At 42.6% G+C, this 21,389-nt stretch overlaps 1 protein-coding gene across 2 annotated transcripts; it reads right to left on the bottom strand.

The window, feature by feature from the left end:
* Positions 1–79: 79 nt before the first annotated feature.
* Positions 80–12,714, bottom strand: sin3b (SIN3 transcription regulator family member B). 2 transcript variants are annotated; one of them, XM_053504003.1, is made up of 19 exons: positions 12,179–12,714; positions 8,358–8,464; positions 7,888–8,041; positions 7,493–7,789; positions 7,245–7,397; positions 7,029–7,151; positions 6,748–6,837; positions 6,539–6,657; positions 6,184–6,397; positions 5,919–6,035; positions 4,933–5,171; positions 4,180–4,363; positions 3,330–4,032; positions 2,979–3,148; positions 2,395–2,568; positions 1,771–1,863; positions 1,564–1,658; positions 1,181–1,379; positions 80–827 (listed from the first exon to the last, which is right to left on the bottom strand). In XM_053504003.1, the coding sequence occupies exons 1-19, from the start codon at positions 12,278–12,280 to the stop codon at positions 594–596; spliced, it is 3,567 nt and encodes a 1,188-aa protein (XP_053359978.1). In that variant the 5' UTR covers positions 12,281–12,714; the 3' UTR covers positions 80–593. The 2 variants fall into 2 exon arrangements, with proteins under 2 accessions (XP_053359978.1, XP_053359979.1); XM_053504004.1 differs by having other exon boundaries at positions 7,493–7,786.
* Between the last annotated feature and the right edge of the window lie 8,675 nt (positions 12,715–21,389).

The raw sequence follows: 21,389 nt of genomic DNA, 5'->3' as shown, positions 1-21,389 counted from the left end.
CACAGAACACTGTACTGAGGGACCAATGGGGACGTGGCGCCACTTAGTGACTGTCACACACAGACACACAGACACAGTGTTTGTAAGAACTGCACAACGTGGTTGTTTTATTTCAAGATAACTGATACAGGATCTGTGTTATACATTCCTCTGCAAAACGCTTGGATTTCATCATATCATGTTTTTAACATGTAAAAATTACATCAAAGGAAAAAAAAAAGCATGATTTCTGAGAGTCGATATGATACATGATTATTCAGATCAAAAGCATCAACGTGTCGAGTCTCCAGCTGATGACGTCACTCATTCACTTATAGCCAAGAGAAGTGCACATACAGAGTACACGCACACACACGCACACACACGCACGGCTGGTTTCATATGCTAAAAACTACAATGGAAAAAAACAAAAAAAGTTTTTCATTCATTCATTCACATCCGATTGGCTGTTCAAGTCCACACCATGATTACATCCTCGATGCCGCATCCGTCCTTCTCTGTGTGCGTGTTTGTGTGCACTTATGTTTGTGTGTGTGTGTGTGTGTGTGTGTGTGTGTGTATGTTTTGGGTGATGAGGGCGTGGTCGTTGTGCGTCACGGTGAAACCGGAGCCTTGCTGCTGTACCGCACCTGGTACCTATTGACAGTTTGACCTTTGACCTGTGACACCACGCAGGTGGTCTTGCAGGGCAGGAGGTCATCGAGGTCGTCTCCGAGGAGCCAGGCTTGGACGGAGCGGGCGGCGGCCGGGGGGACGTGCTCGCTCTGCCACGCCCCGTGCCACCGGGAGAAACGCTCACGCTGCACCCGGGACACGCGCATGTGTGTCTGAGAGAGAGAGAGAGAGAGAGAGAGAGAATGAAAGGACGAAAAGATAAGAGGTGAAAGATTTTTCACAGATTTCCCGTCTACCTGTCTGTCTGTCCAAGCCTCTGTCTGCCCGTCTCACTGTCAAGAAGTGTGTGCTTATCTCTGTCTGTCCACCTGTGTAACCAAAGAGCTTCCTGTCCACCCGTCTATTTGTCCATCTTTCCTCAGCTGTATTCGTCTAACCGTCTGGCAGTCTGTCTACCCGTCTGGCTGCCTACCCATCCGTCAACCCATTTACCCACCCATCTACCTCCATCTGCCCGTCTTTGTATTAGTGTGCAGTATGTAGTGTGCACTATGTAGTACACTACCTTCCTGGCCTTGATGAGCGCCCCGCGGCGGTACATGTAATCCTCCGAGTTCATGACGAACACCATCTTGTGTGTATTGAGTTTGAACCTGCAGTCGAGGTTTCCGGCGCTTTCCACACCGAGCTGATCCCGCAGCTCGCGCCGACTGCGCAGAGCCTCCACCTGTCGCAGCTGCCAGCGCCGGAACTGACGCAGATTCCTACACACACACACACACACACACACACACACACACACACACACACACAGGGGGAAAGGAAAAGGTATGAATCACACAACAATACAAGTAGGTAGGCAGCTTAAACTGGACCTCTGTGTGTGTGTGTGTGTGTGTGTGTGTGTGTGTGTGTGTGTGTGTGTGTGTGTGTGTGTGTGTGTGTTACCTGGGCAGGAATACTGGTTTGAAGTAATAACCTTCTCCCTGTGAACACGCCGACGTTTCAGTTCCAACAAACTGCTCCATGTAGTTCGACAAGCACTGCAGATGCACACACACACACACAAAATTACATAAGGATTTAAAACATCAACATATTAGCAAACTCTACCAAGAGATAACACACACACACACACACACACACTCTGATTACCTGTACTTCCAGTGGATCGTCAGCCTGAGCCTCCTCAGTGTCCAGCAGCTCGATGGTCATAGTCACCTCACCTTTATTCTGGATAAACATTACCTGTAACACACACACACACACACACACACACACACACACACACACACACACACAAAATCAGGCTCTGGACAGTTTATTTCTCTCTCTCTCTGTATTTTTATTATTTTGCTCCTTCTCAGTAAAACTCCACTTTTTAACTTCCTTTAAACATCACCTGATGACATCACCACAAGTCACATGACAGTGACGGACCAATCAGCCTCTTTGCTTCAGTCTGCCTCTCCTTCATTCTGTGTACATTCCTTAATTCATTTCTCTCTTTATATTTCTACGTCCTTCTTCCTTTCATCTGCTTCGTTCTTTAATCTTGTTCTCATATTTTTCTTTCCTTCACTTATTTTTCAGTCTTTCTTCCTCTTTTTAACTCTTTTTACTTTTTTCTTTCTCCCTTACTGCCCCCCCCCGCCACATCATCCCTCCATCCTGTTTTTTTCTCCATCCTCTTTATCCAGGCAAGATTTCGAAATGCTGAGACGGAATCCGACACTCAAACACACATTGTTCAGGTAGTGTGTGTGTGTGTGTGTGTACCTTGAAGCAGTTCTCCTCAGCCATCACTCTCTCAGCTTTCCACTGGTAGCTGGTCTCCCAGGCGGCTCTCACACACTGAGAGGAGAGATTTCCTCCCGCGGCGCCACGTCTTCGCTCACACGCGTACAGCTCAGCTACCTGAACACACACCTCGTCGCTCACCAGGTGCTGTAGCTGTATATATACACACACACACACACACACACACACACACACACACACAGAGAGAGAAAGATCAGTTCAGTTCACAATGACAAACAGGCCCCGCCCATCACCACTACCCCCTCACCCCCCTTTGTGTTATCCCGCTCACACACTCTCTTTCTGTTTATCCATTTCCTTGTCTCTCTCTTCCCTCCTTTGTAACTCTCTCTCTTTTTCAACTGACTGATTTAACTGTCTGTCTCTCACTATACAAAACACGTGCATACATGTGCGTCTCCCCATCTGTCTCACCCTCTCTTTTCATCTCCTTCTCTCTCTTTCTGTCTGTCTCTCTAATTGCATGGATGTCTTTTTCTTCCTCTCATCTTGGGATGCCTGGATGTCTCCCTCTCTCTCTCTCACTCTCTCCCCCGCCTCACCTGTCTGACGATGTTCTGGATGAGTTTGTCGATGGTGAAGCCGATGTAGGCGTGGATGGTGAACATTTCGCGCAGCGTGTCCTCGTACTGCGTTGACTCCAGATTTCCGTCTAGCAGACTGCGCACCATGTCCAAAAATGCCGGGTAGTACTCCTCCAGCTCCACCTCACCTACGCACACACGTTCAGTAACAAAGTCCTGTTAGAAATCCCATACAGACATGTTAAACCTCTATTTCAAGCTTCTTAAAAAGAAAAAGAAAAAAAAAATCACGACAGGATGAAAACCAGGAACCAATTTATATAATATCGGGATGTAAACGGTGTGTGTGTGTGTGTGTGCGCGCCTTACTGGGTTGTTTGAGTCGCAGCTCCATGGCGAGATCCGTGGCCTTGTCCCTGCGTCCCTCGGCCACCAGGAGGCGCTCTGCGCTCTGTTCTGCGCGGTGCTCCAGCAGCTGTCTCTCGGCCTGCCGGTACACCTTCAGCAGCCGCGAGCACAGAGTCTGGTGCAGCCGCAGGAAGAAGTACCAGTTGTTGTTGACGAAGAACAGGTTGTAGATGCCGTCCTGCTCCTTCTGCTGCTCCAGCTGCTCCTGTTGCTCCGCCCCACGCGGGGACGCGCACCGCCGCCGCCTCGACTCGCCGTTCACCTGCTGCTGACTCCCCGGAGACCCTGCCAAGTCTCCTCCCCCTCCCCCTCGCTCCGACATCGCCACCGCCGCCGTCTGTACGTCCGACGCCGCCCCGGCCGCGACCCCGCCCCCGTCCTCCGTCTCGGCCTCCTCGTCCGTCCACTCCTCCGTGTCGCTGAGCTCGCCACGCCGCGAGAAGAACAGGTCGGGGATGAAGTGGTGGATGATGCGCTTGATCTGGTCCTTGTCCTCCTTGTGGATGGTGGGCTGACGCTTCACATGATAGATGATGAGGGACGCGGCGTCCTCCAGGATCTGCTTGTCCTCGTAGGAGAAGATCAGGTGAGGTTCACTCGAGGATCTGCCCCCTTCACGACTCTGCTGGCCGACTCCGCCCTCCTCTGTGCTTTGCTCCTGGCGCTTCACACACACGTAAATAACACTTCCCTCAGAAAAGCTTTTTGTCATGATGTATTAAGATTATACAGATGTGCGTGTTGTGGTTCTGCGCTATGACATCACAGAGGTGTGTATTTTGATGTTATGGAGGTGTGTGTGTGTATCTACCTCGTCGTAGATGCTCTCGATCTCGTTGAGCAGGCTCTTGGACCTCAGGGCCTTCATGTCGTTCTGTTTGAAGTTGACGCCCTGGTGGTCCAGAGACTTTAGGTACGCCTTCTCATACTGCTCCCTCCAGATCTTATTAAAGCCCTGCTGAGCTTCTCTCCACTCCTCCTCCTTCGCTTTCAACCTGAAACACACACACTTTAAGCGAAAACTCCTATTACCTGGCACATGCCCGACCTTGACCTCTGACCCCAAAATCTTTCCATGAAAACTAGATTTATAGCTGCTGGTCTAAGACTTGCAACTGAAAGAGAGAGAAATTCATGAGAACTTCCAGACAGACAGACAAGGGGCAGAGAGACAGGTATATGCATCTGTCTTTCTCTCTGACCTTTGTACACCTGTCTGTCCATTCCCATAACTCTCCTTACAACTCAAGATGACAGACAGATGTACATGGGCAGTGAGACAGACAGGTACACGCATATAGATAGACAGAGAGAGAGAGAGCTGAGAGTTTATTTATATATATATATATATATATATAAATATAATTTTTATACACACACGAACGAAAGAGAGACAGACAGGTACATATGGGGAGAGAGAGACAGACGGGTACATCCTTATGGGTACTTGGTCTCCAGGGAGAGAGAGACAGACAGATGTAGGTATATAGACATGTCATATTTATACAGCCAAATACACACACACACACACTGTGTATGACGAGACAGACAGACAGGTTTGTACCTCTTGAGTACCACAGGTACTGCAGTGGCCGGGTTCCTCTTCAGTCCCTCGATGATCTCGGGAGCTTTATCTCCGTAAATGCGGTACACGGCGCGGCGCTGGATCACCTCCGAGGTCCCGCCCAGACAGTCGTCCAATCGGAAGCGGTCCTGGTCCTCGGGCGAGAGGCGAGACAGCTTCTTCTGAACGCTCTCCAGGACCCTGATGGTGGCCAGGTTGGTCTCCAGAACCACGTCCAGCTACGAGCACACACACACGGTATGTTTCTTTCTCTTTCCTTGTTTTTATTTACTTCCTCCATCTCTCCATCCTCCATGTCATTTCTTTTCTCACTTTACTTTCCTTCTCCTGCTTTTCCATTACTTTCCTTCCAGCCACTTTTTGACTTCTTTTTCTTCCTCCACTCGTTGATCCCTTCATCACACTGTCTGTTTTACTTCATACTTTTATCTGACTTTACATTTACCTCCTTAACCCTGATATTCATCCATCTTTTTATGCTCCTTCCTGTCATCACTTCATTAATCTCATCACTCCATTACTTTTAAACACGCACCTCTTTATCTCTACATCACCTTTGCCCCGCCCTCCCCACATTACTTCATTACTTTTATCTCTGCATCAATTGTCCACGTCATAACTATTAGTTCTTCTCTTTCATCTCGATACCCATACAGCATCTACCCCTCCATCATTATCCATCAAGTTATTCTTCTATCCTTCATATCCATCACTTTCATCCCTCCATTTGAATATGCCTCAGTTACTTTTACCTTTTCACTACACGTATCTTTTCATTCTTTTTTATCTTATACTTTTTTCTTTTTCCTTTCATCCATTCATCCTTCCTTCCTTCCTTCCCCTTCATATCCCCACGTATTAATTACAATGAAAAAAAAAAAAAAAAAAAAAAAAAACACACGCCTTGAGTTCATCTGGTCAACTAGAACCCAAGCAGGAGCGTACGCCTGGGTGCAGGGTCTCACCTCGAACCTCTCGTCCTCGCAGCGGTGCAGCTGCTCCTCGTATGGCGTCTTCTTCGAGCTCACGAAGGTGGAGTCCTCCGACCACGACGGGAACGAGACCCAGGTATCGTTCAGCACCTATACACACACACACAGAAAGAGAGAGAGAGAAAATGTTCCAGTAAGTCCCTTTGGAAAAGAAGTAGAGCCCTTCAAGTGGGCGTCGCCTGATTCTAATCAGCAAGCTTGTGCATGTGTGTATGCGTGCGTGCGTATGTATGTGTACCTCTTTACAGAGCGCTGTTCTCCCGCTGCACTTGGGTTGTTGGTACGTTTTCGGCAGGGCTCTGTAACTAGAACCGAGTCTCTTACAGGAAGCGTAGTCCACCTCCCTAGCTCCGCCCCCTTCCATATAGCGCTCCGACAAACCTGATACAGAGTGCGACAGCTCCTTCTCGCCAAGGAACGACTTAAACTGGGAGTACAACTCTGGAAACTTCCTGTAGCGCGCACACATACACACGTACAATGTTTAATCTCATTCATATAAAAAAAATAATAATAAACTAATAAATAAATAGTGATATTCATTAAAATCTTTTATTATTCTACAAACAAAGCAGCGTGGTCATCTTGGTTACCCGAGAAACGGCGTGACAAGCTGCAGGAGCTCAGCTCCCGACACCACCTCCTGGTTAAACAGGGCGATGCAGCGCAGGAAGTTCTCATACACCTCCTGACTCTTAAACAAACGCCGAACCTGGAAACACAAAAAAAATTAAAATCTCAATGAGAAACAAAGTCGGGGGTAAACAATATCGGGAAACGCGTGACGCTCCGTGATACGTACCTTGTCAAAGAAGGTGAACTCGCGGAGAACCCCATGCTTTCCAACTGACGCGAAAGACGGCTCTTTGGAGCAGGAGAACTTCATTTTCTTCTGCCGAGACGAAGAGAAATACATTAAAGAAGTGACGGATCTTACACAACATCTTAGATATGACAATTATTAACGTCTCCTGTCTTTTTAAAAAAAGGAAATGATGCAAAGTAGAGACCAAGAAACAAACAAACAAACAAAAAAAACACCAGGACGAAGATACAGGTGGCGTGTAGGAGGCAGAGTCAAACCTTAAGCAGCGGCGTCATGTGAGGCAGCAGAAGTGGGCGTGGCCTTTTCTTGGGCTGCTTGTTTAACTCCTCTTCGTCAGTCTTCTTCACCGGCTCCTTGCCTGTTAACGAACCGCTAGTAAACTGCAAACACACACACACAGCATTACAGATCTGTCTAAGAGCCATATGCGCGCACACACACACTTGTAGTTTCTAAAGGCGTTCTCTTCTCACCAGCGATCTCTTGGCGTCGGGGAGGAACTGTCCAAACTCCGCCAGCAGGTCCTCCTGTCCTTTAAACAGGCTCGCCACTTTGGAAAAAACCTCATCCTCCGTCATCCCTGTACTCGTCCTGCTCCTGTTCTCCTTCAGCTCCAACTGCTCCTTCTACAACACACACACACACACACACATCTGTCTGGTGGTTTGATCTCTAAACCTCGCGTGCCTGACTCCGCCCCACACGCTCTCGTATCATCTACCTGGTAGGTGTGCAGGATTTCCAGGAAGGACCTGTAGATTTCCGGATGGTCCAGAAATCTGCTCTTGATCTTGTTCACGTAGCTGATGGCGCTGTCGAACTCGACGGGACTCGCTTCCGATGCGGGCGGTGACGCGGACGACGTGGCTGGTTGCGACTGGCTAGGCAGAGGCAGGGCGAGTCTCCCGGGCGGGTCCGGAGGGACGCCCGAAGACGGCGAGGTGCTCTGAGGCGACGCCACCGTCTCGCTCTGGGCCGAACTCGACTCGGTGCTCTTTGCTTTTCCGGGAGAAACCTGCTGCGGAGATCAGGACGTGTGTAACAAACACAACGCAGAGCAAAAATGTGCATTCATGTTTGGTACGGGGTTATGTGATGTAACATGATGTTATTCACCTGCGGACTGAAAGGCGACTGCAGGAAGGCCATTCCGTTTTTCGGGATTTCTATCCGATATCCGGGAGGCAGGAAGGCGTTAAAGCCCAGCACGAGGTCCGGGTGGCCGTGGAACAGCTGAGAGACGCGGTTTATCACGCCCGGCGTATCGATACTGCAAAACACCACATCAACTCGACCAATCAGGAAGCAGCAAATCACAAACAACCAATCAGGAAGCACTAACCACGCAAACAATAAATGAGGAAACAACAATCATGTAAACAACCAATCAGGAAGCATTTTACATTCCACACTTCTTTAAACAATTAATATTTTTTAACTGAATTTTAACAGAAGAGAGTATGTTATCATTTTACAGTTTACAATTTAAATTAAAAAGCACAATAAACATCTAAAAAAACATGTTTCTGCACAGACTAAACATCAGATCTCACAACAATGGTACACGTCGTGTGACTGCGTATCACCTCTGAGACTTAAACTCCTTCATGATGTCCAGGAACTTGTTGTAGATCCCGGGATCGTTCGCAAAACGGATTTTAACCTGATCCAGGTATGACAGAGCATCTTCTACCTGTGGAGGAAGTAAAAAACATTAATGAATCGTTACCAAAAGACTGGTCGACTGCAGCGGTAGTCACGTGATCGGTCTGTTAGAAAAGTGCAAACTCATAACTAGAAATATTTTTCTTTCTATAATGTATTAATCAGTGAACAGTAACCTGTTCTGTCCTCTGAAATTTAGCTGTTCCTTTCCCCCCTCTTCAGCTGTTAACCCCCCCTTATTTCGTTTCAGCTGTTCCCCATCATTTCAGCTGTTCCCCCCCCCCGTCTTAATGACACTCCCAGCTGTTCATGTTAGCTATACCACCACCATCATCAGTAGTTCTGGCTCTTCTATTAACCTTGAGAGGAGCCACGGTAAGAGGAAATCACTCAAATCACTCTGTGTAACATTATCTGTCTTTCCATTTCAAATAAATGATAAGCTGTTTTTTTGTTGTTGGTTTATTGACACATGATTCTTCAAGCATATTGACCAATTAGTGAGGAGGCGGCCTTTTATGTCTGTTGGTTGTTTTGAGGAGGCACGAACAGCCAGTAGAGTACTGGTTTTAGCCAGTTAACAAACAGGACGTAAAGGACAACGCTGATGTGGTTTCAGAGTTAGGGGAATGAGGACGAGCAGGCAGTGAAAATTCTGTACTCTCCTGTCAACAAACACATTCAACACCACACATGTAAACACTTCCAATCAGATCAGATATGGATTCACTGGTTCAAACGGTTTCATTTGTAAGAAAAGATCAGCTAATCATGATGAACTCAAGCCATAAAAATAAAATGGTGCTCATAGATAATAAAAAAAGGCAGAAAAAAAGGTTACTGTTGGGAAGCACAATATTAAGAGTTAACTGTGTTAGGACCCAAATGAACAGCTCAAGGTGTTCTCACATCCAACTTATATCTAAATTCTGATTTGTAGGATAAAATGAATAGCTACACGTTTTGAAACCTCGCAAGGTGTAATGGGTTTTGGGTTAAAACATGGGTTTTGGGTTAAAACATGGGTTTTGGGTTAAAACATGGGTTTTGGGTTAAAACATGGGTTTTGGGTTACTGCTCCTGCCGTTACTGAAGAGCCAATGAACAGCTAAAACAGCCAAAAGAGTTAATTTAAAAATAAAAGGGACAGCTTATTGTGTTTCTTATACCACAAATGAAAAGCTAAAGTAAATAAATAAGTACAGTCGACCCCTGCAAAGTTGCGATTCAGAGTTCAGAACCTGACTGATAATTGTTGGCGAAAACCCCTGCAATTTCCCCGAAAACCGCAAATATCCTCAATTTATTTTATGGCTTTTTTCCATCAACATATAATTTTTCATGTGTTTTAATGCTAAACTATTAAGAAGAATATAATTTACTAATTTTGTAACAAATATTCAAATAAATCCAGCTAAGTTTCCATATAAAATACAATTTTAAAAAATTTATTAGAGAGACCACAAGAATAATAGGTAAAAACACGCGGCTTGTGATGGTGAATTAGTACTATACAGTATAGGGGTTCACCTTTACATAGTTTTTTTTAAGGGTAATGTATTAATCTGAGTTTGAAATTAAACTAAAGTGTTTTAGGGATTTTTCAAAATTCGCAGGTGCTCTAGGAATGTAACCCCTGCTAATTTCGGGGGTCGACTGTATCATGGCTTAATAAATTCCGTTGATGTTGAAACCAGAATGATGTTATAAAAGCTAAACAAAGGGATGGAAAAGTTAGAAAAGCTAAAGCGAATAGCTAAAACAGCTAATGGTCAGTTTAGATGAACAGATACCGCTAACGGTGTTATTATAGCTAAAGTAGTCAGCTAAAATGGATTAACTGCTATCATAACATGGTTTCCTGTTACTCCTCCTGGTGTTAAAGCCCAAATGAACAGCTAAATACCACCCGTGGTGTAACTACAGCTGAAGTAAAGAGCATTTTTAAATGTTCTCTTAAAGCCAGTGAACAGTTACATTTCAGGCTCGTGTGAGAAATGCCTTAACTGTGACACTAAGGCTAAAATTACAGCTTGAGTGGCTTCTTAAGGACCAAACAAGCAACATTCAGAAAGCTAAAGCAAACAGCTATAACAGGCGCACTACACAAGATAGTTGGGTTCCTGATACTCTTACTGGTGATAATTACAACAACTAAAATGAAAAGCTAAATCAATTAAGGATGTCCTTAAAGTTAGAAAGCGGTCTTCCTAAGCCCGATTTAAACAGTTGAGGGAGTCTCTTAGAGCAAAACCAAATAGCCAAAATGATAAGCAGGGGTATTAAACCTAAAGTGAACAGTCTAAACAGATAACGCTAAAGTGAACAGTTAATGCAGCTTTTGCAAATGATGCGAACAGCCAAAGGTTAAAAAGTTTAAAACAGCGAACAAAATACCGAGGCATACATAATTGAGCAGCTTAAAGAGCTGATAAAACTTTTAGGAAGAACAAACTGAAAAGCTAAATAGGAACCAGATAAACAGGAAGAGGTGAACAGCTAAAACAGCCAGTTAGAAAGTTAAACAAACAGTTAAATCAGACAAACAGCTAGCACTACACGAGCTATTGCGTATTTTGTTGTTGTTGTTGCTACTTCTACATCCTGATGTTTATTAAACCAAAAAATGAACAGCCAAGACCGTCAAAGATGCTGTTGACATTAACACGAACAGTTGGAACAGCTAACGCAAACGTGAACAGCGCAAACTGAGGACAGCGTTTTATTTTACTAATAAAACTAACAGCTGAAGGGGTTTCTCAGGATCCAAAAGAAAAGCTAAAACCGCAGACGCCTTCTCTAAAATGAACAGGTGAAGGTTTTTTTAAAAAATGAAAAAGAACAGCCCAAACAGTGAACAGTGTTGCTGAACCTGAAGTGAACAGAGTGAGTGAGTGCGCAGTGCAAAAAGCTAATGAAGGACAAACTGAAGGGGTTCTCGGGGATCCAGCTAAACAGAAAAGCTCGGGGAACAGAAAAGCTAAAACCGCTGACGCTTTTTTATTTTCTTAAACAAAAATTAAAAGGAACAGCCTAACAAAGTGCTGTTCAGCGTGAGTGCGCACACAGTGCAAAAAGCTGGTGAAGGACAAACTGAAGGGGTTCTCAAGGTCCAGATGAACAGCTTAAACTGCTGAAAGTTTTTTTTTTTTTTTTTTTTTAAAGAAGCCCAAATTTGAAGAGATAAGGCAGATGAACAGCCAACAGTCCCCGGGCTTCCTGTTAGTGGTCGTTAATCGAAGCCCAGAGGAACAGCTAAAGCCGGTCTCTGTGAGGACAGTGAAGAGAGAGGGCTGAGAGAGAAGTGTGGCGGTGAAGAGCCAGGAGGAAGAGCTGGACAGCGGTGTATATAACACAAAGATTGAACAAAAGATCAGCCTGTTGTTGAGACAGAAATGAAAGAATGAAAAGTGAGTTAGCTGAGCTAGGGTAAGCTAAACTCATCCTGCAGGGCTTCGGTGTTACTGTTAATGCTCGTGTATCAATAATTATAATGATTCTGGTTACACACAGGGGGTGAGGACTCGGTGGTGGAGGTGAAGTGATGAGAGTCGAGGTGAAATGAACTGAAATGAAAAGATAAAGAGTGAAGTTCGAGACTGCGGAAGGACCTGAGAGGTGAAGCTAATGCTAATGCTAAAGCTAGGAGCTGGGGGTTTATGGCTGAGAGACACAACAATGGTGCAGCGGGGGAAGGAGCCTCGGCTCTCCCTCCGTCCTCGTCCCTGTCCCCGGGTCTCACCTTGAGTTTCTGGAAGTGCTGCTGGTGTTTCTGGGCGGTGAAGGCTTTCTCCTGGAGCGGGGTGATGTGCTTGGTGCTGCTGTGAGCCTGGATTTTCGCCATTGTGCTCAGAGCAGCAGCCACAACACCACACCGGGATTAGTCTCTCTCTCTCTCTGTGTATGTTAGAGATCCAGCAAAGTTACAAATAAAAAACTAAAACAAAAGAAGGGATGACTTTGAGTGGTCGCCTTTTAAATACCTGCTGAATCCAGAAGAATAAATAAATAAGGAAAGAAAAGAAGAGTCTTGGCCAAGTGGCAGAGCCTCGGCTGAGGGGAGAGAAACTAGCCAAACTACCTCAACATCGCTGCGTTTCTCTCACAAATAAAACCCGCGCCAACTCCGCGCAAACACGAAAGCCCGACTTCCGGTTGTAAATGTATTATTACTATTGTTATGATTATGAAATGATGAATATTATTATTATTATTGTTCTCGTTGCGATTAACTAACAGCGAGCGGCGGCGGTCTCTTTAAATCTGGCCGCAGCTGAGCGCGCGAGCGAGAAAAGGGGAGGGAGGGAGGGTGGTTGAACCGCGCACGCGCGCTCGCGCGAGCGGGGCGGAGCGCGCAGGGACGCGGGAGGGCGAAGTGCGCGCGCGCGTCGCCGCCGAAGTAAGGGGGGGCGGGGCGGAGAAAAAAGAAAAAAAAGAAAAGAAAACCGCGGAAACTGCCGAAGTCGCTCCGAGTCTGGATCGGGAATTAACCGAACTCACTCACTCAGCGTCTAAAATTCAAATTTTATTTGTCAAATACACAGTCATACACAGTTTGACTTAAAAATGAAATAAGAAATATATATCTGAAAATATCTGAAACTATAAGAAAATAGAACAAAATATATATATATAAAATATATATATATATATATATATATATATATATAAGAAATCTAAAAAATATAAAAATATATCTTTACCGCTTATTTCTGTGTACAGGGTCGAGAGGCACCTGGAGTCTATTCGCAGGGCACACACACACACACACACACACATACACTACAGACAATTTGATGATGCCAGTTAGCCTAAACTGCATGTCTTTGGACTGTGGGAGGAAACCAGAGTACCCGGATGAAACCCACCAAGCATCGACATTTAAAAACATTATAAAATAAAATCTATGAAATAAATAAATTGAATTTAATAAATCCAACATATTATAAAACTGGACATAAGAACACATCGAGAATTTTGTCTGTCTGTCTGTCTGTTTGTGCATGCATCACGTAAAAACTACTTAACAAATTTTAATGGCATTTTCACAGGTGTTTTTGGCCGAACTTGACTTAACATATAGGCTTAGTTTCATCATAATCGGCCCACGGGAAGAGAAGATATGCTAATTTGACATTTAAATGGAAAACACCCTCATATCATATCTGTGAAGATTCTCATTCATCTCAGTTGAGTCATGTCAATTGGACTATTTTCTAGTTCAGTAGAAACGTTTCACTACTCAACAAAAATAGCTTTTCCAGTCCAAGGTAAGTTAGAAAGTTCCTGTTATTCAAATCCTCCATGGTCAAAGGATCTCCGTCTATTTAAAAATGTTTGTTACATAAACAAGCAATTTATGTTTGGTGATGATTGTGGCGGCTTGTAGGTGTATTACAGTTGTTTCTTCGTCTTCTGCATACTCTGTGTATACACGATTAGTTATCATGGTGTATACAGGGTAAACTATGGCCTTGATTAGCTCTGTTGAGTGATACATTTAGCCACGGCCACCTCGAGGGGAAAACTACTATATTCATTCATAAAGTACATACAGTAATATGGCACATAACTGGTCATTCAATTTATGGTGCAAGTTTAACTTCAGAAAAATATAGAAGGACTGGCAAGGTTTCATTAAATTCTGTCCAGGCAGTTTTGTGTAAAGCTGTAACAAAATCTGACTGGACAGACATACTGGCACACAGAAACCTTTCTGATGGACTGATGATTGTTTCAAGGTCTATTTAATCGACCTCCTCCATATATATATTTTAAAGAAAGAAAGTACATTATAAAAGCTGAACCTCCAAAGATGAATGGACAGTTCAATGTTTTTTTTTCTCTCCAGAGAAAGTTTAAAACCAGATTGTCTCATTTGTTCCAAAGGCTTGTTTATGTTTGCTCTAACGATGCACATAGTCAGGGCCAGACTTATATACAGTCCAAAAATAGAAAATAAATATTAAAAAAGGTCACCACCTGGATTTATCTAAGCAAATAGTTAAGAGGCTTCCATTGGATAATCACTGATATAATATGATTCAGCTGAAACAATGTGTTAATTTCTTAAAAAAAAAAACAAGTTAGAAGAATCGATGACGATGCCAGGATTCATCAACCTCAAATTGTGAAATACATAATTTTTACACATGTAGTCCAGATCTTGACCCTAGTCAGAATCTTTGTGATGTGCTGAAGAAGACTTTACACAGCGGTCCCACTCTCACATCATCAATACAAGATCTTGAAGAGAAATCAATGCAACTCTGGACAGAAATTAATTTTGTGACGTGGCATATAAGCTTATGGAAACCATGTCACGGTGAACTCATGCTGTAATCAAAGTAAAAGGCAGAAAATTTGATTGTGTAGTGTGTGAGTAATATGTAAATACACCCTGATGTACTGTAATCCGAACCATTATATAATTATAAATTTCTTTTTAAATATGTAAATATTAGGCGAAATAAGACACTGACATATACTATTTTTATTACAAATATAAATAGATGTTACAGAACAGTTATAGACAGATAACGCTTCTAATAGTGAGGAGAAAGTTTAATACTTTGAATTATATATGTTTATATTTGTATATTATATTATATAATATTATATAGTATTATAAAGTTTATATTTGTGTTGATTGACAACTTGGACACAATGAGTAATTAAATATTTAAATGTATTCCATTATTTTTTATATGTCTAAAAATAAACATGCAGTGTAGGGTCACGGGTGGCCTGACGCCTATCTCAGGCACAAGCACACACACTCACACACACTGCAGGCAATTTGGAAATACCAATCCACCTAGACCGCATGTCTTTGAGGAAACCCACTAAGCATGGGGAGAAATGGAAAAACTCCATGCACATGCACAGAGCGGAGGTGAGATTCGAACCAACAACCCTGGAGGTGCAAGGCAACACTGCTGACCGATATGTATGGTAAATTTTATTGTCTTATATTAACAAGACATTTAATCTGTTTGGGTTAACATACATCATTAATACAATCAAGGTAATATTTATATTAGAATTTATATTTTAATATTAATTGTAAAAGTAATGACACCCATTTTAAATGTCATGTATAAAGTGCATGTATAAGTGTCTTTATAAGTGTTTATACCTCATTTATATTCAGTTTCAGATCCTCTCAGTTTGGCTTCTCGTTCTTTAGTCTGTCGCCTCTAAGAGTTTGTTATAATGATGAAATAAAGTCTCAATAAAGCTCTCATCAATGCTCTTCTCATCTATTGCTCAGGTTTAGTATCTTGTTGCAGGATAAACCCACTTTTTTTCATAAACAAATCCTTAAAATAAAAGAGCATTTTTCATTATTTGACCCAGAAATGATAAGGGATGTAAACTTGTACACACAACTTCTTTCCTTTCCATATTTGCAGCCCTAAATACACGGCATGTTTTTAATTTTATTTATTGTTTTTAATAATATTTCAAATATGTTCACATTTGCCTTATTTTGAACAACATTTTACTCATTTAATTAGTTTAGTTTTATTTTTGTCTGATGAAGTAGGAAGTAAAGTGAAGGAAGTGAAAAAGGAAGTGGGAAGATGAAAGAGGAAATAACAGTAAAAAAAGGAAGGTAGAGAAGATGAATGAATGAATGAATGAATGAAAGACGAAAAAACCATAAGAGGGGAGTAAACGAGCGACAGTGACAAAGAAAGGAGTGGACAAGGAAACATAAGGTAGTGAGCAAGGAAGTAAAAAGTAAAATGAGGAATGACGGAGAAAAGGGTTTGATCGGAAACTGGGGCGTTTGCAAAGGATGAGGAAATGCAAGACAGAAAAGAAAAGAGAGAGTGATGAAGCTGAGCACGGGCATGAGCAGGATTATAAGTGAAAGAGAGAGGAGTCATGTAGCCAGGGAGGGAATGAAAAAGAGTGCAAGTGTGTTAATAAGGCAGGCAGGAAGGAAACCAAAGCAATAAAAAGGAAAAAGGAAATGAGGGTGTAATCTGAATCATAGGAGGCGGTGAGGTGGGGTAGAGTAAAAGAACTGAAGAAATAGGGTGTAAGTGAGCAGGAATGGGACAATGAGAACAGTATCGATTGTAAAGAGTTAGTAGGATGTAGTGAGACTAGGGAATGATTAGAGTGCTACGAGAAGGCAGTGAGTAGAGTGCGTAAAGGTGTAGGGAGGAGATAAAGTAAGGAGTGAGACGAATGAAGGAAGTCAGTAGGGCCTAAGCAATGAGCAATGATCAAGGAGTAGGGAATAAGTAGAGTGTAGGCATAGAGAGTGAGTAAGGGGTAGATATAAAAAAGTGAATAGTGAGTAGGGTGTTTAAGGTAGATAGGTGTAAGGAATAAGTAGGAAGTGAGCAGGGTGTAGGCAGTAGGGAGTGAGTAAGGGGTAGATATAAAAAGTGAGTAGGGTGTGGGTATAGGGAATGAGTAGGGTTACGGAATAGGGACTGAGCAGGGAGTAGGGAGTGAGTGAGGGGTAGATGTAGAAAGTGAGTAGGGTGTATTGAGTAAGCAGGGTGTATGAAGTAAATAGGTGTAGAGAATGAGTAGGAAGTGAGTAGGATGTACAGAGTAGGGAGTGAGCAAAGTGTAGGGAATGAGTAGAAAGTGACTAGGGTGCTGGGGTAAGGAGTGAATAGAATGTAGGCAGTAAGTAGCATGTATTGTTATGTGTAGGGATTGAGTAGGGTGCAGTGGTAGGGAGTGAATAAGGTGTAGATGCAGGGAATTAGTTGGGAGTGTGTAGATTGTAGGGAGTGAGTATGGTATAGGAAGTAAAAAGAATCTAGGGAATGAGTAGGGTGCAAAGGTAGAGAGTGAGTTGGGTGTAGGAAGTGAGCAGGGTGTAGGTATAGGGAATGCGTGTGAAGTGGGTAGGGTGCAGAAGTAGGGAGTGAAGAGAGTGTAAGGATTCAGGAATAGGCTGTAGGATGTCAGTACAGTGTATGGAGTTAATATTGTAAAGTTTAGGGTGTAGGGTACAGGGAGTGAGCAGGGTGTAGGGTATAAATGAAAGCGTTAAAGCCCGTTGATCTGTGTGCTGAAATAAAAAACTCAGAGACTGAGGCAGGTTTTAAAAATAGGCGTGGTTTATAAAACCAAGTTATGACATCATCACCAAAGTGTTGTACAGAAATAGAAACAAGAGCATCGTTTACGAGCATCATAGTTCACTCCACGTTTACACACGACTCTGCGGGACACGTTTTTCTTCTCCGTCGAACACACAACACTTTATTTATCTACCTATCTATCTATTAGTAATATTATCCATCGATTAGCTAACGAACATCATCGTCACAACCGCAAAGTAAGAAACAGACACAACATCGAGATAGAAAAGATGCAGAAATATCAACAAGCATGGAACATCGTGGGCGTATAGCGTGCACAGAACCCCACACAAATTAATGCCCCCCTCCCCCCAGTGAGGACACACACGATGTCGGAGCTTGTAGATGTAAAAAATGTAATGTACAAAAAAATGACCCTCGCGTTGGAGGATACTGACGCCGCGTGAGCCGACGCCGGTCACTTGTGGATATTCATCACACTTTCCTTCTCCATGTGACCAAAAACACGAAGGACATGAGCCGATATTTACATCACGATACGGTATTTTAACAAAATGATAAAAAAAAAACTAACTTAGCTAAGGCTAGCTAGCTTTGACGCAATTCAACCCAGGATTCGACAACTAGCTAGCTAACATAAGATTAAGTGTGTCGTCAAGCTAATTTAAAATTAGGTTCATTTAATAACTTTATAGTCGCTCAGAAGACTGAAATGAGAAACAGATCGTGTATGTGTGTGTGTGAGACTTCCCAACATTAAAAGTATAAAGTTCTTTGTCACACACAAAAGAAAAAACAAAGAAAATAAAAAAGAGCCATGTTGTCTAGCTAGCGAGTATAAAAGGAGCTAATGTTATCAGGCTTAAATAAAACTGAATTCATTTCTTTATTCACCCAGGGATCTCCCTCCTTTGGCAAAACATGGACATTAGTAATGGACCGGCACGCGGAATGGAAGGAGTCGACGTTTCCACAGTCACGAGATCGTCACACACGAGACAAGAGTCCCGTCGCTAATCATAATACTGCTCTATCCATAAATAACAAGACAATAAATTACCCATCATTCCTATAGAAAATAAGTTAAATCTATTTACAGGGAAACATCAAAGTAGCATGCAGGCGAGACAAGCACTGGCACAGCGACAACAGTGTGTGTGTGTGTGTGTGTGTGTGTGTGTGAAAGTGTTTGCAGGTGTGTATGTGGTAACAGAGAAGCTCTTTGGTGGTGTCAGTGGATTATTTTTGACACTGTAAAAACATCACTTTTAGACTTGTGAAGAAAAATAGCACACACGTTCCTCTAAAACGTTCATAAACATCTGTTTTTTTTCCCCATAACCCAGTTTTTCACACACTGCTCATCCTCAAGACGTTATTTGGGTACGAACACAAAAAAAAGGGAGAGAACGATGAAGAGGAACAGAATGACACACCTGAATGAATGAATCTTTTTAATGAGTCAAATGATTTGACTCACCACAGCAATACGATTCAACTCTTTTCAGCGAGTCAAATGATTCGGCTCAGCTCGGTAAGACGAATCAAATCGTTCCAATGGATCAAATCACTTGACTAGTGTTGTAACTCAACACTAACTCAAGATACTTTTCAGTAAGTTAAATCTTTTGGCTAAGTCAACTCTTCTCAGCTTTCAAAATGACTCACTGATATTTTTTGTTTTTTAAGTTTAGGATGTTTAAAAAAAAAAAAAAAAAAAGATAAGAGTAATATTATAAGAGTAACTGAATGGCTTTGATCTACAAAAACATTTTCTTTTAACTTTACAAATTAATCAACTCTTTTAAGTCAATGTTAAGACCCAACTCTTTTGTGAATGGCACATTACGACCAGAGACTGAAACGCCACTATATATATATATATATATATACTGAGAGAGAGAGAGAGAGAGGGGAAGGAAATGATAGAGAGAGAGAGAGAGAGAGAGAGAGAGAGAGAGATTGTGCTCGCAAACTTCAAAGCTTCTCTGAGCTTTAAAAGATTTTACAACATTAGCGTAAATGCTAACAGTCAAGCAGCTGGAAAACTTGGATGAGCAGAACGGAGAAATGAAACACACACTCCTCCTAACATGCCTGTGTGTGTGTGTGTGTGTGTGTGTGTGTTTCAAAAGCAGCAAGTCCCAGAGCTTTCCACCCAGACATCATTGTTGCTCTTCTTATTGGGTGTGCAGGTGTGTGCGGTGTGTGTGTGTGTGTGTGTATGATTGTACTGTATGTGCTTATGTTGAAAAATAATTGACAACTTTTCAGAAGGTCCTAGTATTCTGGTGTTTTTCCTTCTCGTTATTGTTGGAAATAAAATAAAAAAATTCATGAGTTTAATTCTAATGAATAAAGTGAAGGTAATCGGCGGCCTCGTCCCAACCACACACACACACACACACACACACACACACACACACAGACACACTAGTGTGATAAACAGTGAGTACAGGGGTTGTATAAGCACTACCTCCTCACTTTGTAAAGGTAAAAATTTGGATTCTAAGTCGCTGCTGCCCCTATATAAAGGCTCCGCCCCTCAAGCCTCTGTGTCGTACGAAAGTCTCCGCCCACAAGAGCACCTCACTTAATCGAAATCTCAACAAAAAGACTTATTGACACTGCACCTACTCAGAGATGCTCCGCCCCCTTGACCAGTGTAATCTGCAATGCTTTATCTTTATTAATTGCAATATCTGGACAAAAGGCTCCGCCCACATTATTGACACTACACCGACTCAAAGTAGCTCCACCCCCTTTGACTAGTGTGATCTAAAAGGCTCCACCCTAACTGATCATCTAAAATAAAATCTTCAATCATATTGATATTTAAAAAGCTAATCTATAAAGGTGGAGATCACACTAGTCAAAGGGGGTGGAGCTACTTTGAGAGCTACACAGAATTGATAATGCTCCACCCCTTTCAGGCATGACAATACGAAAGTCCACTTTTATTAATCACATCGTCTGAAACGACGTCTTTGGAATCCTCAAAAAAAATAAAAAACATATCTTGTGTATCTTAGTCACTTACGAAAGACTGAGGCTCCGCCCCCCCAACTTCAGCTACCTAATGTATGTTTTACTAACAATTTACAAAGATTTATTTAATCCAGTGTTCCAACACCGGCTCCGTTGGTCACATGCTCCCTGAAGCACCCTATAAGTGCAGTGCGAAGATCCCAAGGGTGCAACCACCACCGCGCTTCACAGCAGGGAACACGTCGCCCCTCGTGTGCGATTTGGGACGCAGCCATTTCTGCATTAAAATGTCACCTGCTATACTTTGATGAAAATTTCCAGCTTTTAAAACCCACTGGCAGGTCAGTCCGACTTTTAAGAAGATGAGCGGTAAATACCGAGACGAACCTGAAGATTAACGTAAAATGAAATTAGCTCATACAGGAAGTGATGCGGCCCTGCGTAGCGAACGCGCCACCGCCGCGCCACTTTCCCTGCAAGTGCTCTGTGAAAACGCAACTACAGACAAAGCAGAAATACAAAAATACAACACGCTGTCAGTTTTAAAGTAAGTGTGTCTGTGTGTGTGAGTGTGTGTGTAGTCCAGAGTTCACACATCAGTGTTTGTTGTTGCATTTCAGTCCTCCACTGTAATGATGTCACATCCTGTAAGTGTGTAGTGATTATTATTATTATTGTTATTGTTAAGTTTGTAAACAGTCACATGATTGATAAATCCTTACAAAATAAACTAATATAAAAAACTAACGATAAATTAAAAATAACAGTACCCTGTGTGTGTGCGTGTGTGTCTGTGTGTCTATATATATATATATATATATATATATATATATATATTTGTATATATATATATATATATATATATATATATGGTTAGTGCTTTGA

Source organism: Clarias gariepinus, chromosome 9 (genome assembly GCF_024256425.1).
Source record: "Clarias gariepinus isolate MV-2021 ecotype Netherlands chromosome 9, CGAR_prim_01v2, whole genome shotgun sequence".
NCBI lineage: Eukaryota > Metazoa > Chordata > Actinopteri > Siluriformes > Clariidae > Clarias > Clarias gariepinus.
The sequence above is the reverse complement of the archived record's forward strand: the minus strand, read 5'-3'. Positions and strand labels throughout refer to the sequence as shown.